General features: G+C 40.0%; 2 protein-coding genes across 4 annotated transcripts in view; both read right to left on the bottom strand.

The window, feature by feature from the left end:
• Positions 1-9,657, bottom strand: part of NPHP1 (nephrocystin 1) — a 59,718-nt gene extending 50,061 nt beyond the window's left edge. For 2 of the 3 annotated variants that reach the window (XM_068564900.1, XM_068564901.1), the window contains exons 1-2: positions 9,549-9,657; positions 6,547-6,620 (exon numbers count right to left, since the gene is read on the bottom strand). In XM_068564900.1, the coding sequence (XP_068421001.1) occupies positions 6,547-6,620; positions 9,549-9,617 (143 nt within the window). In that variant the 5' untranslated portion in view covers positions 9,618-9,657. The remainder of the gene's footprint in view (positions 1-6,546; positions 6,621-9,548) is intronic. The other variant, XM_068564902.1, reaches the window with a different exon arrangement.
• A 3,697-nt stretch (positions 9,658-13,354) lies between these two features.
• On the bottom strand, positions 13,355-14,423 carry MTLN (mitoregulin). The gene is made up of 2 exons (XM_068564856.1): positions 14,067-14,423; positions 13,355-13,449 (listed from the first exon to the last, which is right to left on the bottom strand). The coding sequence occupies exon 1, from the start codon at positions 14,372-14,374 to the stop codon at positions 14,204-14,206; it is 171 nt and encodes a 56-aa protein (XP_068420957.1). The 5' UTR covers positions 14,375-14,423; the 3' UTR covers positions 13,355-13,449; positions 14,067-14,203.
• Positions 14,424-16,559: the final 2,136 nt, after the last annotated feature.

Here is a 16,559-nt window from a genome sequence, read left to right as displayed (position 1 = left end):
TGTGCCACAAATACTGCTAAGCAGTTTACAAGCATCACCTCATTAGAGTCTCATAACAACCCTCACTCCAGTTGAAGAAAGTGAGGTTCTGAAAAGTGACCAGAGCTAGTCAGAGGGAGAGTATGAAGGCAGAGTTTAGGATTCTACAGCTGGCCTCTCCCCACAACAGCACACTCCCCTTGTGAACATGGCCCATCCACATGGGTACCGTGTTTTAGATATTTCATGGACGGCTCATATAATTTGGCTTAAGTCTTAAGACACCCAAATTAGAAGCATAAAAACGACCGAGTTTGGGGTTAGTGCAGGCAAACTATTATACATAGAATGGATAAACAACGAGGTCCTACAGCATAGCACAGGGAACTATATTCAGTATCTGGAGATAAACCATAAAGGAAAAGGATATAAACAAGAATGTATATATAGGTATAACTGAATCACTTCGCTGTACAGCAGAAATTAACACAACACTGTAACTCAACTATACTTCAATTTAAAAAAAAGAGAGAGAAAAAAATGCCTGAAAATGGGCTACAGCTAGTTATGAGTTTTCAAAAATCAAATGTTTTCTCCACCAATAACCTGAAAAAGTCATTATTTTTTATGCTGAGTTATTTTTTTTTCTTCCAGAGACTCATAAAATGAAATAAGCAGTGAAAAGGGGGACAACAACCCTTTGTGAAAGAGGCAGAAAAGAGAAGTAGAAACATCAACCTGCAGCTGACCCTGCTAGTTGTCTACCCCAAAGCCCTTGTGCCACCCTCCTCCACGCTGGCGTGCTTGGCCTCCCACTGACACGCAAGTGTTCAGCCTCCACTGCAGGTAGGGTGCGTGTATGGCCCAGCGCTGGCCAATGATACATAAAAGAAATGTGTTGGGCAGTTCCTCCCATTTTATTCTCCCTGATGGAGCAGGTAAAGAACTATCATCCTTTCTGCTTTTAGGTAATGATGACTGGGGACTTTGTAATGGTATGCAGGGCTGTCACCGACAAGCTGAAGATGACAGAGCAAAATGACAGGAAGGGCTGGTCCTTGAGACCTATACACACAACAGTAGAAGAACCCATGGCAACTCTCTAGAATAATCAACTTAGTCCCTTATTCTTAAAAAAAAAAGATAATCCAAGGACCATTGGGCATAATGAAGAAAACTAGCAACATGGAAGATAAAATTTAAGACTAACCAAAAGTAAACAAATAAAACAAATCTGAGCCCCGAGGAACCAAAGACAACTCAGAGAACAGAAAAGAACTTAAAAAAAAACAACAACTCCCAATCATGGAAGTATTAATGAGATAACCTAAAAACAGGAACACAATGTTAGAAAAAAGAAAAATTAAAGAACAAGGAAAAACATTTGTAAACTAACAATACAGCTGCTGAAATAAAACATCCATGGAAAAGTTAAAAGAAAAAGTTGGCTGCTCTCGCCTTCTGAGATGGCCCACACTCTGTCTGTGGAGTGTGTGTCTCTCTAAATAAATCCACTTCTTACCTATCACTGTGTCTCTCACTGAATTCTTTCTGCGATGAGACATCAAGAACCTGAGCTTCATTAAGTCCTGAGACCAGGTGTGTGATCTCAGTTAAAAGACCGTGGGTTCAAGTCCCAATCTGGGTTTTGGCTGGGTCTGAGACCCGGCCCATGGGTTCAAATCCCAATCTGAGTTGCACGGTTTCAGAAGGTTTGAGGAAAAGGAACACTGAGAAAGGCTTGTGCAAGGTCAGGATTGGCTAAGATAAGACTGAATTTAGGGACTTCCCTGGCGGTCCAGTGGTTAGGACTCCACGCTTCTACTGCAGGGGGCACGGGTTCGATCCCTGGTCAGGGAATTAAGATCCCACAAGCCAAAAAAAAAAAAAAAAAGTGTCAAGAGAACCTCTCAGGCATAAACAAAAAAACAAAGAAACAAAAACTAGTGGGGAGAGACCGAGAGACAAGAGACAAGAGTTTTCAAACTGAAAAGACCCCTTGAGTGTTGAGAAGAATTAAAACAACACCTAAATACACCGTGATGAAATTTCAAAACACCAAGGCTGAGGAGAAAAGCCTCAAACAGAGATCAATTACAAAGGAATGACCATGAAACTTGTCAGCATCACTGGGTGTAAAGGAACCAGACAATGTCTTCAAAGGTTTAAGTAGAAAAATTTTTACTCCATATCTACCCAATTATTAATCAAACATAAGGGCTGAATGTTGTTTTCAGACATGCAAATATCAATGTGTATTTTAAAATGACTGTGAGGGGATCTTTTTTTTTTTTTTTGAGGGCATCTTTTTATACACAGAGAAGACTATTACTTGGGTTTAAAAATAATTATTAGCTTATTAAAATAAAATTTAAAAATCTAGTTTTCCCTGGGACTTCAATTCAGCATATAACTCTTATTCTATTTTAAAATCTAGTAAAGCAAGTACAATTACCTTCCCTTTTTCTTTCATTATTGTTTGATTAATTCAACTTGAGTTAAATTCCTCAAATAATCAATCCTACTAATGAAGGTAGTTAATTAAATTCCCACATCTTAAAATTTTATTTTGCTTTTAAACACTCTGAATGCCTGACTTAAGTAAAATTTTTTCAAATGTTCTAATGAATCATTTAAACTAGTAGCACAAATCTCACATCCATTTGAATGTTATAAATTCTTTAAATACCCAAAATATAGATTATTTTAATGATGTCCTAAACTTAATACAAAAGTAATAATAGTCTGATTTGATTTAGTTCATCATGTCTATGTAATTTTAAACTCTCCCAAGGATTAAAAAGAAAATTCAAAACAAAACAAAAAACAATCATCCATCATGAGGACAGTTTTCCCATCTCAAGAGAGCTAAGGTCACCATCCCAAGCAAGGCAGAATTGCTAACAGACAGAGTCTTCTGACAGGTCACAGGATCTGGGGCTACATAGGCCAAGGACTTACCATAATTTGGCCTAAGCCACTGATGTTCACTCTGAGCTGTTTTTGTAGTTGCTGTCACAACAGCAAGTCCATAACCTTCAGGCTTAGGTTGGTTGCTCTTAGATCCAAGTTATACCATGACATAATTCTTGCATTTGATTCAAATGGACCAAAGGCTGCAACTCCACTGAGATTGTAGTGAAGTTCCTTCTCTTGCTTAACTAAATTCTGCATTTCTTGGACAAGTAAGTTTCTAGAAACATACAGTCCACCAAAACTGAATCAAAAAGAACTAGATAATTTGAACAGACCAATCAGTAGAAGTGAAATAGAATCTATAATTTTAAAAACTCCCTGCAAACAAAAGTCCAGGACCACATGGCTTCACTGGGGAGTTCTACCAAGCATACAAAAAAAGAACCATACTGATCCTTCTCAAACTCTTCCAAAAGATTGAAAAGGAGGGAACACTCCCAAAGTCATTCTATGAAACCACCATCACCCTGATACCAAAATGAGACAAAGACAACACCAAAAAAGAAAATTACTGGCCAACATCTTTGATGAATATAGATACAAAAATTCTTAACAAAATATTAGCAAACCGAATCCAACAACACATAAAGAAGATCATACACCACGATCAAGTTGTCAGGGTCACACAGATGGTTCAACATATGCAAATCAATGTGATACACCACAAAAACAAAAGAAAAGACAAAAACCACATGATCATCTCAATCGATGCAGAAAAAGCATTTGATAAAATTCAACATTCATTCATGATAAAAACTCTTACCAAGGAACTTCCCTGGCGGTGCAGTGGTTAAGAATCTGCCTGCCAATGCAGAGTACATGGGTTCGATCCCTGGTCTAGGAAGATCCCACATGCCACGGAGCAACTAAGCCCGTACGCCACAACTACTGAGCCTGCGCTCTAGAGCCCGTGAGCCACAACTACTGAGCCCACGTGCCACAACTACTGAAGCCCATGTGCCTAGAGCCCGAGCTCTGCAACAAGAGAAGCCACCGTGATGAGAAGCCTGCGCATCGCAACAAAGAGTAGCCCCCGCTCGCCACAACTACAGAAAGCCCAAGCGCACCAACGAAGACCCAACAACGAAGACCCAATGCAGCCAAAAATAAATAAATAAATTTATTTTTTTAAAAAATCACATCAAAAAAATAATAAAATACTTAGGAATAAACCTGAGTAAGGAGGTGAAAGACTTATGCTGAGAACTATAAAACACTGATAAAGGAAACTGAAGATGATTCAAAGAAATAGAAAGAATTAATATTATTAATTGGACTGGAAGAATTAATATTGGATTAATCGGATTGGAAGAATATTATTAAAATGACCATACTACCCAAAGCAATCTACAGATTAAATGCAATTCCTATCAAATTACCCATGACGTTGTTCACAGAACTAGAACAAGTAATCCTAAAATGTATATGGAACCATAAAAGACCCAGAATTGCCAAAGCAATCCTGAGGAAAAAGAACAAAGCAGGAAGCTTAACCCTCCCAGACTTCAGACAATACTACAAAGCTACAGTAATCAAAACAGCATGGTACTGGCACAAAAACAGACATATGGGTCAATGGAACAGAATAGAGAGTCCAGAAATAAACCCACACACCTACGGTCAATTAATCTTCAACGAAGGAGGCAAGAATATACAATGGAGAAAAGACAGTCTCTTCAGCAAGTGGTATGGGGAAAGCTGGACAGCTGCGTGTAAATCAATGAAGTTAGAACATACACTCACAATGTACACAAAAATAAACTCAAAATGGCTTAAAGACTTAAATATAAGACATAGAACCACAAAACTCCTGGAAGAGAACATAGGCAAAACATTCTCTGACATAAATTGTAGCAATGTTTTCTTAGGTCAGTCTCCCAAGGCAATAGAAATAAAAGCAAAAATAAACAAATGGGACCTAATCAAACTTACAAGCTTTTCCACAGAAAAGGAAACCATAAACAAAACGAAAAGACAACCTAGGGACTGGGAGAAAATATTTGCAAATGATGCAACCAACAAGGGCTTAATTTCCAAAATACACATACAGCTCATACAACTCAGTAACAAAAAAACAAACAACCCAATCAAAAAATGGGCAGAAGACCTAAATAGACATTTTTCCAAAGAAGATATACAGATGGCCAATAGGCACATGAACAGATGTTCGAAATCACTAATTATTAGAGAAATGCAAATCAAAACTACAATGAGGTACCACCTCACGCTGGTCAGAATGGCCATTATTAAAAAGTCTACAAAAAAAAAAAATGCTGGAGAGGGTATGGAGAAAAGGGAACCCTCTTACACTGTTGGTGGGAATGTAAATTGGTGCAGCCGCTATGGAAAACAGTATGGAGGTTCCTCAAAAAACTAAAAATAAAGCTGCCCTATGATCCAGTAATCCCACTCCTGGGCAGATATCCAGACAAAACTCTAATTCAAAAAGATACGACGTGCATCCCTCTGTTCACAGCAGCACTATTTACAATAGCCAAGACATGGAAGCAACCTAAATGTCCATCAACAGATAAATGGATACAGAAGATGTTATATATATATATATGTATACACACGCACATGCACACACACACACACACAGTGGAACACTACTCAGCCACAAAAAAGAATGAAATACTGCCATTTGCAGCAACATGGATGAACCTAGAGATTATCATATTAAGTAAGTCAGTAAGAGAAAGACAAATACCATATGATAACACTTATATGTGGAATCTAAAATACGACACAAATGAACTTATCAATGAAACAGAAACTGACTCATAGAGAACAGACTGGTGGTTGCCAAGGGAGGGGTGGGGGTGTGGGGGAGGGAAGGATTGGGAGTTTAGGATTAGCAGATGTAAACTATTATATATAGGATGGATAAACAACAAGGTCCTACTGCATAGCACAGGGAACTATATTCAATATCCTGTAATAAACCTTAATGGAAAGAATATGAAAAAGAACATATATATATATATGCACACATACACATATATATGTATAACTGAACCACTTTGCTGTACACCAGAAACTAACACAACATTGTAAGTCAACTATGCTTGAATTTAATTAATTAATTAAATATATCTATAAATTCTGCATTTATCTTAAAACATTTTTATTGCCTTCCCACTTTAATGTCTTATAGCTAAGTAATGTTAGACATATTAACTAACCACTGTGAACCTTAATTTTCTCATCCATATTAATGAGTATCTCACAATGTTATCCTAGAAATTAATTAAGAAAAAGTTTTTAGAGCGTGGACCACACTGCTTGGTACATACAGAGTACAAAATAAATGTAAGCTGCCCTTTTTTAACATTTGTAATTCTCTATTTAATCTTATCATTCCAACATTTAGACTAGGTAGACATAGATAATTGTAAGAAATATTGTAAAATACAGTTTGGAAAACTTCATTCATTGTTACCTCAATATTATTTCCCATTATTATTTTGTCTTTTTAGAAATGTTATTAATTAAAAAAAGAAATAATGCCTCAATTTCTATGCTGTAAATACTGCTCACTGAAATGTAAGTACAGTCCCTACAAAGCTAACATAATTTCGTATGCTTTACCTTTGGTAAATATCTCGCCTTTTACTGGTTTCTAGAGTGCCTTTCAATCGACTCTCAGAAAGCAAATCATCAACCTACAATAAATGGAGACTGTTTAAAATATCATATTGTTAAATACCATATAACCTTAGGAAATAAAATTTTAATTCTTTTTTCCCAATATTTTATAATGAATACTTTTAAATATACAATAAAGTTGAAAGAACTTTATAGTGAACATCCAAATACCCATCACCTAGATTCTACCATTAACATTTTACTATACTTTTATGACCCATCTATTCATCAATTCATCTTATTTTTTATGTATTTCAAAGTAAGCTACAATCATCAATATATTTCCCCTTAATACACCATGGGTATCACTAACTAGAGTTCAATATTTGGTGTAAAATTTACATACAAATGAAATGCACAAATCTTAAGTATACATTTACTGAGTTTTGGCAAATGCATACACCCATGTAATCCAAACCCTTATCAACGTACAGAAAATTACCATTACTCCAGAAAGTATGTACTCGTTTGTGTAGTCATTTCACAAGAATGTTTTTGAGATACTTCCATACTGTTGTGTGTATCATTAGTTTATTCCTTCTTATTGCTGAGTAGTATTCATTATATGAATAAACCACAAATTTTTTAATCCTCATTCTTATATCTTATATTGTGACTTAGTAATTTCCAAACACTACGTGTAACTTTGCCAACACACCCACAAAAGAGGCACATACATCTTTTGCATTCTATAGATGTGGAGAAGATAAAGTGGATGAAAAAAGAGAAATAAAAATTCTCTACTCTTGCCATTTTGCATCTGTCTGTTATTTACAAAATTCACACACATGGTGACAGAGTCGGTCATCACAGGCATGACCCAGATGGGCTCTTGATCACTTGTCCCATGGATACCAAGTTGGAAATCTGTTCCATTTTTTGCTTCAGGTGTCTTCCGTGGGGCCAGGGAAGAATGAGCTCACACTACCTACAGAGTCCTTCACAGACATGCAGGGTATCAAAAGGCTCCGGAGCCAATTTGTCTCCAACTTGAATAATCCTGGCAATAGTTTGCTTTGTTACATCTTTGTAATAATAATAATTTTTTTAGTTTACTTCTACAACATTTCCTGGTTCTCTCAATGTCCCACAAAATTTAAAATTAAATACAAAACCATATTAAGCATCTGGCCAAAGCTTAGCTTAAGTCAATGTCTCATCAAGTTTTATTTTTATTTCTACCAGAAGAGTATTCTGTTTTGTTGTACCACTATAATTCCAGTAGAGTCCATTAAGAAACATTCATCCATCCTGTCTTTTGTACTTTTTAAGTGAAAGTCCAAAAGTGGATAAAATATGAGCATTCAGTACATCTCTTACCTGCTAAAGTTATAAAACAATTCTATTTAGTGGAAAAAATATTTGGTAATAGATCAAATGAAAAATAAAAAGTAAAATTAGCAAAGTGAAATAGGAATTTCAGAAAATAAATTAACAACCCATTAATTACTATTTACTTTTTTCTTAAAAAAATTTTATTTCTTGGCCATGCCACGTGGCCTGTGGGATCCTAGTTCCCTGACCAGGGATTGAACCAGGGCCCTCAGCAGTGAAAGCGTGGAGTCTCAACCACTGGACCACCAGGGAATTCCCTTTCTTAATTTTTTTTTTAAAGATTTTTTTTTTTAACGCGGTCCATTTTTAAAGTCTTTATTGAATTTGTTACAATATTGCTTCTGTTTTATGTTCTGTTTTTTTGGCCCCCAAGCATGTGCGATCTTAGCTCCCCGACCAGGGGTTGAACCCACACCCCCTGCACCGGAAGGCGAAGTCTTAACCACTGGACCGCCAGGGAAGTCTCCCCACCCCAACCCAAAATTATGAAAATATCAAAAAGTATGAAGCGAAACGTAATAGTCATTAGCATTCTGCCACATAGAGTTACCATGCTGGCATGTTTCCTTCCATCTTTTTTTCTATGTATATTACATAGAAAATTTTTAAATTGAAATACTGTATATTCAATTTTATATTCTTTTTCTAACTTGACATTTTGTCACAAATATTTTCCCTAACATGTTAAAATGTCCTTAAAATTTTAATCTCAGCATTATATCCCAACATAAGTTATTTATCCATTCCCCTGCTACTGATCATTTAAGTTGCATCAGCCTTTTGTATTATAAGTAATACTATGATGAATACCTCCATACCTCAACCTGTGTCTCAATTTTTTATTATTACGTACGGTAAATTCCTGGAAATGTAATTCCCAGCTTAGGAGCATGAATACTTGCTACATCTTGTCAAACCGCTTTCCAGAAATGCTGTGCCTTATACCCTGCAGCAGTGTAAGTGCCTGTTTCATCACCGGGTATTGTGATATTTTAAGTGTTTGTGATCTCTTACTTCCTTTGCAATTACTTGATTATCTTTTAAGTTAACTTTTCTCATATTTGTGTGTTACTAGTATTTCTCCTTTAGTTCAAGTCCTTTGCTCATTTGTCAGGTCTTATTTTTCTTATATATTAGGACTATTCCTTGACACCTATTTCGCTTGGATTCATGTGAAGCAAAAACACTCAATAGCTCCACTGGATGAGGGATAAAGGATAGGGGGCATGGAGAGTGGAGGAGAGTGATGTTGGGCGCAGAGGTGGTTGGAATAATTATTGTTAAAAGTTTAGATTTGGAGGTGAGATGGGTTAAGGGAGTTGTTAGGTTGGAGATGCAGACGTTAGGGTGAGGTGCGGGGGAGGGCAGCACTTAGTCGATGGTCCCGATTTTCTAGCCTCCCCGGGGTTGGGTTGGGAGTGTGAAGGATTAGAATCAGTTTGGTCCTGGGATCAGTTTGATGCTGGGGCGGGGGGGGGGGGGGGGGGGGGGGCGGGGTAGGTTACAACTTAGAAAGGGAAGTGGGTTGGGTAGGCTCCCAGGGTTAGGGTGCGCCCCAGAGCTCGCCCGCCGCCAGAGCCCAGGTCCCCCACTGGACAGCCAGATGATACCTGCTGCTTCAGCTCCTGATTGCGACGCTGCAGGGACTGGAGGGGATCGCGCTGTCGCCTCGCCAGCATCTCCTTCGCCTCGGCGCGGAGCTCACTCCGGTCGCCAGGGAAACCAAGACGACGACACCGGATGGTGACGCCATCACCGCGCGCCCGCCTCGCAGCCCGACTGGCTGGCGCGGGAAGAGTGTGGGGATGATTCTCCCTCGAGGAAGCCGCTCCGCCAGCCCGCAGGTCCTGAGCTCACTGCCCAGCTACTCACCCTTTTCTCGCCAGTCCCAAAGGATTGGGGTGGAGATGAGGGAGAATGCCCCGCGGCGTCCGAAACTACAAGTCCCATAATACTCAGTACTACCACGACGTTCCTCCTGGGGCACTTGGTGTTTTGGCACTTGTTTTCTGACACCAGTTTTTCTAAACTAGTCTTAAGATACAATTTAAGCATCTCAATGTCTTAAATTTACTGCAAGGATAGCTTTCCTATATGGCCTTAATGGGATACGTGGTTCTGGCGCATACTCTCACTTCAAAAAGGCAGTTCTTAATTCTTTGCCGCTTGGGATACTGCTGAAGTATCACTTCATTGTACTTTTGCACATTGTCCATCCTGAGTTCTGGGAGGTTGGTGACTCTGTTCCACAGCAATTTCGTGAGCACCTAATTATGAGCTCCACTCTACATCTCTCAGGGAGGTTGTAATAACATTTCCCCAAGTGGGACTCAGTCCTATAAATCCAATTCCCAAACTCTTTCCACTACACCGAATAAGAATGACGACCTGAGCTCACTTTTCAAGAGATGAACCACACTGATGTGTTCTTCAGTACAACACACACAAGGTAATTCCACAGGCCCAACTGCCATGCTATTTGCGATACTTTTTTCTTCAATAGAGAGAAGTGACAAGCGCCCATCGCACTGAATTTTCACGCTGAACACACCCCCATGTAACATAACCCAGATTTGGATACAGAATGTGACCAGCACCCTAGTAGTCTTCCCCTCCTCTAGTCCCTGCCCACCTCCACCCCCTACACCAAAAGTAAACACTATCCCAATCTCTAACTGTAAAAATCTGTCTTGCCTCTTTTTGAATTGAATAATGGAATCATGCCGTGTACTGGCATCTTGTCAGGCTTCTTTCATTCAACCTGTTTGTGCAATGAATCTATATCATCGTGTGGGTTGTAGTTTGTTCATTCTCATTGCTCTCTGACGTTTCATTGTATGACATACTCTAATATACTCATCCATTCTACTCTTTTTTGTATCTCATGTCTTTACTTTGAATTAATTTCTCCATCATGGCTCATGATACTTAAAAGTTCACTTAAACAGCCATAGTTTTTCCATTGAAAATCTAACAACAAATGAGTAAGTAGTAAGTGCTATGAAGTATTTTTAGACGGATTAATACATCGGTACTTCTAAGTGATCTTGTTAGAGGTAAGCAAAAAGAAAAAAACTGCACTAAAGACAACCTGTCATTTATGAAATCCTTATTTATTTTACATATGTCTATAAAAAAAATTTTTTTTAAATCTACCTGCTTTATAGGGATTTCCATATTTTAAATGGAAAAGTTACAGGGTCATGAAGATGGTACAATTCTATGTTGGTAAAAATAAACAAAATAAACCCCCTACACGTGTATGTATGTATGAGGAAGGGTGCAAAAAAGGTTTATTACTCTTGTTCATCTCGGGTGGAAAGATGCTTTGATTTTATACATTTTTGTACACTATTCAGCGTGAGAAGCATTTATTCCTTATGATTCCTGCATCAGTATCATCAATATCACCTGGGTGACTGTTAGAAATGCATATTCTCAGGCCTCACCATAGACCTACAGGATCAGAATCTAAACTTTAACAATACCCCAGTGTTTCATGTGCACATTCAAGTTTGAGAAATACCACTTAGGTATTCACGACGCTGTAAGGAACGAGATTACTCAGCTAGCTGCCTTCTTTTTCGTTAACTTACATTTCTTTTGACTTGTAATGCTCAGTATAGTCACTTTAGCACTAGTCACTGCTTCTGTCCTCATCCCTTGATGCCATTACGAAAATCAGAGTAACCTACAAGACCGTTTGAAGTGAGGTAGCCGAAACCAAAGCAAACCATGGCCATTGTTTCTCCCGAGAACAAGCTATTTCATAAAACTCGTTATGATTTTCTTCCATCAGTGTGTTACAATGTATATCAACTTTGTACCGCTGTCTCACAGGAGATACTGAAAAAGAATTTAACAGCTTCGTAGAGACTCATAGTGTAGAACTAGTGGTTAACATGGAAAATGCAACATCTCCATGTAAGGCAATAGTTTCAGCGAAAAAACCAAACACATTTAAGTAGGGCAAGGGGTAGACAGCTAGAGGAGAAACAGTGAGAGGCAATGTCATCCGGGGGAACTGTCCACCACAGGGCTGGGGACACATGGGCACAGTGTAAAGAGGCAGTAGACAGAAAATGAGGGGCAGACTGAGTGATGTAGGGTGGCTGAAAACCGCATAAGGACTAGACAGGCCTCGGGGGTGAACAGCACAGGCCCAGAGGGGCAGGATGACAGAACACTGGGGTAAGACAGGAGAGGGAGACGAGTGTGTCTGGGTGCTGCATGTAAGTAATGGGAAAGGAGTCACACTGGAAAGACCAGGTCCACCAGGAACGTGGCACAAGAACAGGCCCATACAGGCAGAACTGGTCATCACCTAGACGCTTAGCCAGGCACATACCAACAGTCTGCAGGCACCATGGATGTGCCATAAGAAAACTACCTTGTCTCAAAGAGCCTCAACTCTTTGACCCTCAGTGATGAATGGTGACTCAGACACTTCAGCCACCTGCAGCCCAGATGGAATGCAGCTCTAAGAACCAACATTTCAGTCCTTAAGTACTGCATTCACAGAATGAAAATAAAGTTGGAAGTAGTAAAGCATAATGGCCCTACTAAAATGGAAAAAAAAAAAAAAGCTTTCTGTGGAAACAACTTTCCTGAATATTCTTGTGTTAATACAGAGCTGATCCTAAATTTACTGAGAAACAAAATTAATCTTTATAGGAATGAGCAAGGGCAGTGTTCTAGAAAAAACCTCTTGAAAATCAAAAATAACCTGGGACTTGGTCACTCACTCTCGATTTTCAGACACAGTTATCCCTCGGTATCATCGGAGGATATCATCCTGGAACCCCAGAGGCTGCCACGGATACCAAAATCCAAGGATGCTCAAGTGCCATAGTTGGCCCTTCCTATCCATGTTTCCGCATGCACAGACTCAACCAGCCATGGATAGTAAGTGGACAGTGGTCCACTTACATATAGATTTATTGAAAAAAATCTACATGTAAGTGAACCTGTGTAATTCAAACCCATGTTGTTCAAGGGTCAACTGTAGTTGGGATTTATCACTAAACTCTATTCAATGAGGTTTCTCCTTCACATGTATACTCCATAATGACACAAATGAAGTTTTTGTCAATAAAAACTTATACTTTGTGCTTGGAGTATGTTGTCAGCCTCAGATGTGTAAAGGTCTTACATACATTACCCTTACCTCAGTTATTTTTTACACAGCCGTTTGCTTTCCAGAATAGGTCCAGCAAAACTGCTAACCAAAGGGAATCATAATGGTTCCTAGACCAACGCTGCTTTGCAGTTGTACCAAGGAACTAGCATAGGTTCTTTAGAAAACAAGATATCTGACCAAAAACAGTAATTATAAGTTTTGAGGATCCAAATCTCTTAATGCAGTAAGCTGCATGGGAGGCAAGATACTCCTTTTCCTTTTAATAAAAGGTTCAAATATGTTTAATTCTTTTTATTTTAAAAATAAAATTGATTCATAAAGTGCAAGGAGAAACTATTTCTGTCCAGTTCTCTATATCCATCTTCAACAAGCTGTTGGAAACAGAAAAGAGAAATAAAAATTAGAAATGCATAATGGTTAACTTCAAATTATTCTATTGTTTAGTTAAACCATGAACAACAAGATCTGGTGTTACAGATAAGAAAACTGAGACCCTGTAAATTTGCAGAGCTCTGATGAAAAAGCCAGGACTAGACTCAAGGCTCCTGACTTTCAAGCCATGCCAGCCTGCCAAGGACCTAAGAATTTAGACTGGAGATGACAAAACATGAATGCAAAGATGTACTATGGTGCTACCAAGGATATTTTTAAAAATAAATTGATGTGGGGAGGGGGGAAGGGTGTGGTAGGAACACCTCCACGCTCCTTTTTTTCATTTTCTATTCTTTCCAGTATTTTCCATTTCGAAGTTGAATGTTGCCAAGGTGCAACGACTTTGCACGTGGTTAAGACAGTCCCGTTAAACACACGCAATGAACTGAACTACGACACCAAAATGTGAGTCATTAGGGAAAACAGAACTTCCTCCTCTTTCTGGTGCCTGGGGGGACAAGTCACCTCCTGTGGGCTCTCCAAAGACCCTCCGGTCCCAAGATATCCGTCCGTCCCCGAAGTCTCCCCTTAGAGCGGCGCTGTAAGTACTGCTCACCGACTCCGGCAAGAGCCCGGCACTGCGGGCGAAGAGAGTGAGGCGAGCCTGGCTTCGGCTGGAGCCCCGCGCCGGAGAGGCGAGGTGGCCTCAAGGTGGCCGCGCGGTGGCCGGCGGGGACCGACAGCGCGGGGATCTCAGGCCAGGTCCAGCTTCTTCTGCGTCGCCGCCAGCTTGTCTTGCAGCCTCTTCTTTCTCCAGTCCAGGTAGCGCCGCCGCAGCCGGTGTGCCTGCCAGCCCACGAGCACTCCAGAGGCGAAGGCCACCAGCACGGACAGCTGCAACGTCCTCTCGGACACGTTCGCCATCCCGGCTCCCAGGCTTGCAGCGCGGCCTACGGCGCGGCGGCCGGGTCAAAAGGCGCAGCGCGTTTCGGGGAGGGGCGCGGGCCGTGCGTGCCCGGTGCGTCCTGCCGCGCAGCTCTTGCAATTTACAGATTCGTCGATCTCGCCTGCTGCTGAAGACTTGCCCCGCCCTTGGATGACCCCACAGTTCCCTCCTCTGAACCCCTGCCATACTTATTGTTTGGCATTCATCAGACGTTGCCTTGATTTATTATTATTAGCTAACTACGGTGGTGCGTCTTTCCAACCTCATGGTCAGCTCAGCCTCTTTATATTTTCTCTCAGCAGTAGAATGCGAGCCAAATATGTGACTTTAAATTTTCTGGGAACCCATTTAAAAAAATGCAAACAGTTGAAATTATTGTTAATAACGTATTTTACTTAGCTTAATATACATAAAGGATGTTATCTTTTCAACATGTAATCAGAAAAGCTATCAATGAGATCTTTTATTCTTTTTTTATACTAAGACTTTGAAATCTGGTGTAGATGTTATAAACAGCACATCTCAATTTGAACACTACATTTTCGGTGGAGATACTTGATCAGTTTCTAGAATTCACAAAAGTTAGTCGAAAAATTAGATTCATATACCCACGTTGTTTCAAACACATGTAAACATTTCCCCAATATCTGAGTTGAGTATCTTTATTAAAATAAATTTACTTATTTATTTATTTTTGGCTGCTTTGGGTCTTCGTGGCTGCGCGCAGGCTTTCTCAAGTGAGCAGGGGCTACTCTTTGTTGCGGTGTGCGGGCTTCTCATTTCAGTGGCTTCTCTTGTTGGGGAGCACGGGCTCTAGGCACGCGGGCTTCAGTAGTTGTGGCATGCGGGCTCTAGAGCGCAGGCTTAGTAGTTGTGGCACACGGGCTTAGTTGCTCTGCGGCATGTGGGATCTTCCCGGACCAGGGATCTAACCTGTGTCCCCTCCATTGGCAGGCGGATTCATAACCACTGTGTCACCAGGGAAGTCCGAGTATTGGTTTTTAAACTAAATTTTATGAAGTTGTTTTTAAAACTTCAGAAATCAGTTCTTCAGTCACACTAGTCACATAAGGGGCTGGTGGCTACCATATTGGACAGCAAGGTCTAGAGAGCCATTCTATTCCACAACTAACACTAGGTCAGAGTTGTGGGGATAGAGGGAAAACAGATTCTAATGATGAAATTCATTCTGGTGGACAGACCCTAAGGTAACCTCCAACAATTTCCACTCCTGAAGTTCATGTCTTAAGTCCTTCCCCTAGAGTATGGGCTGATCTGTGATTTGCTGGGAGGTCACTCCTGTGTTTACCTTATGTGATATAAAACTTCTTAACAGACTGAAGACTCCCGTTGTGGGCTTGATGAAGTAAGCAAACATGTTGGAGAAGCTTATATAGCAAAGAACTATGGGTAGCCTCTAGGAACAGCAGCATGCCTCCAGCCAACAGCCAGCAAAAAGCTAGAGCCCTCAGTCCTACAACCACAAGGAAATTAACTTTGCCTGTAACATGAATAGGCTTGGAAGCAGATTCTTCCCCAGTGCAGCCTCCAGATGAGATTACAGCTTGGCTGATGCTTTGATTGTAGCCTTGTGAGACCCTAACAGAGGACCCATGTGCCTGGACCCCTAACCCATGGAAAGCTGAGATTATAAATGTGTGCTGTGGTAATTTGTTACACAGCAATAGAAAACAGACACAGTCACGAAAGGGAGACCAGCACGTGGAGCCTGAACTCTTTTTAGAGCGTGGGCCTGACCTAGCCTCTCTATAGATATCAGCAAATGGACTTTCATACTTGAGATGAAACCTATCTTATTAGGGTGATGATAAAGACAGTATTGGGTCCAATGTGAATTCAAGTCTGCCATGCTTAATGATCATTTACTTAGCAAATATTTCTTGAATGTTGCAGTAGGTATTGGGAATGTAGAGGTGAATATGGCACAACAGCTGCCCTCAGACAGCTTAGTGCAGAGTGAAAGAGATGGAAAGAAATAATTATGACACACTCTGATGAACTGGAATATACAGTTACGTATGTAGCTTAGCCTTTAAAAAAGAAAAAAACCCTCAGAAACCTTCTCCTTTTTTCATATTCCGTTCAATCTATTAGTCAATCCTGTAGGTTCTAGTGGAAGAAATCTTCACATATTGAGGTACA

The sequence above is a fragment of the Eschrichtius robustus genome, chromosome 15 (assembly GCF_028021215.1).
Source record: "Eschrichtius robustus isolate mEscRob2 chromosome 15, mEscRob2.pri, whole genome shotgun sequence".
Taxonomy (NCBI): Eukaryota; Metazoa; Chordata; class Mammalia; order Artiodactyla; family Eschrichtiidae; genus Eschrichtius; species Eschrichtius robustus.
The sequence above is the reverse complement of the archived record's forward strand: the minus strand, read 5'-3'. Positions and strand labels throughout refer to the sequence as shown.

Excerpts from the sequence above, each read along its gene's own strand:
- MTLN (XM_068564856.1), bottom strand. The coding sequence starts at position 14,374 with ATGGCGAACGTGTCCGAGAGGACGTTGCAGCTGTCCGTGCTGGTGGCC.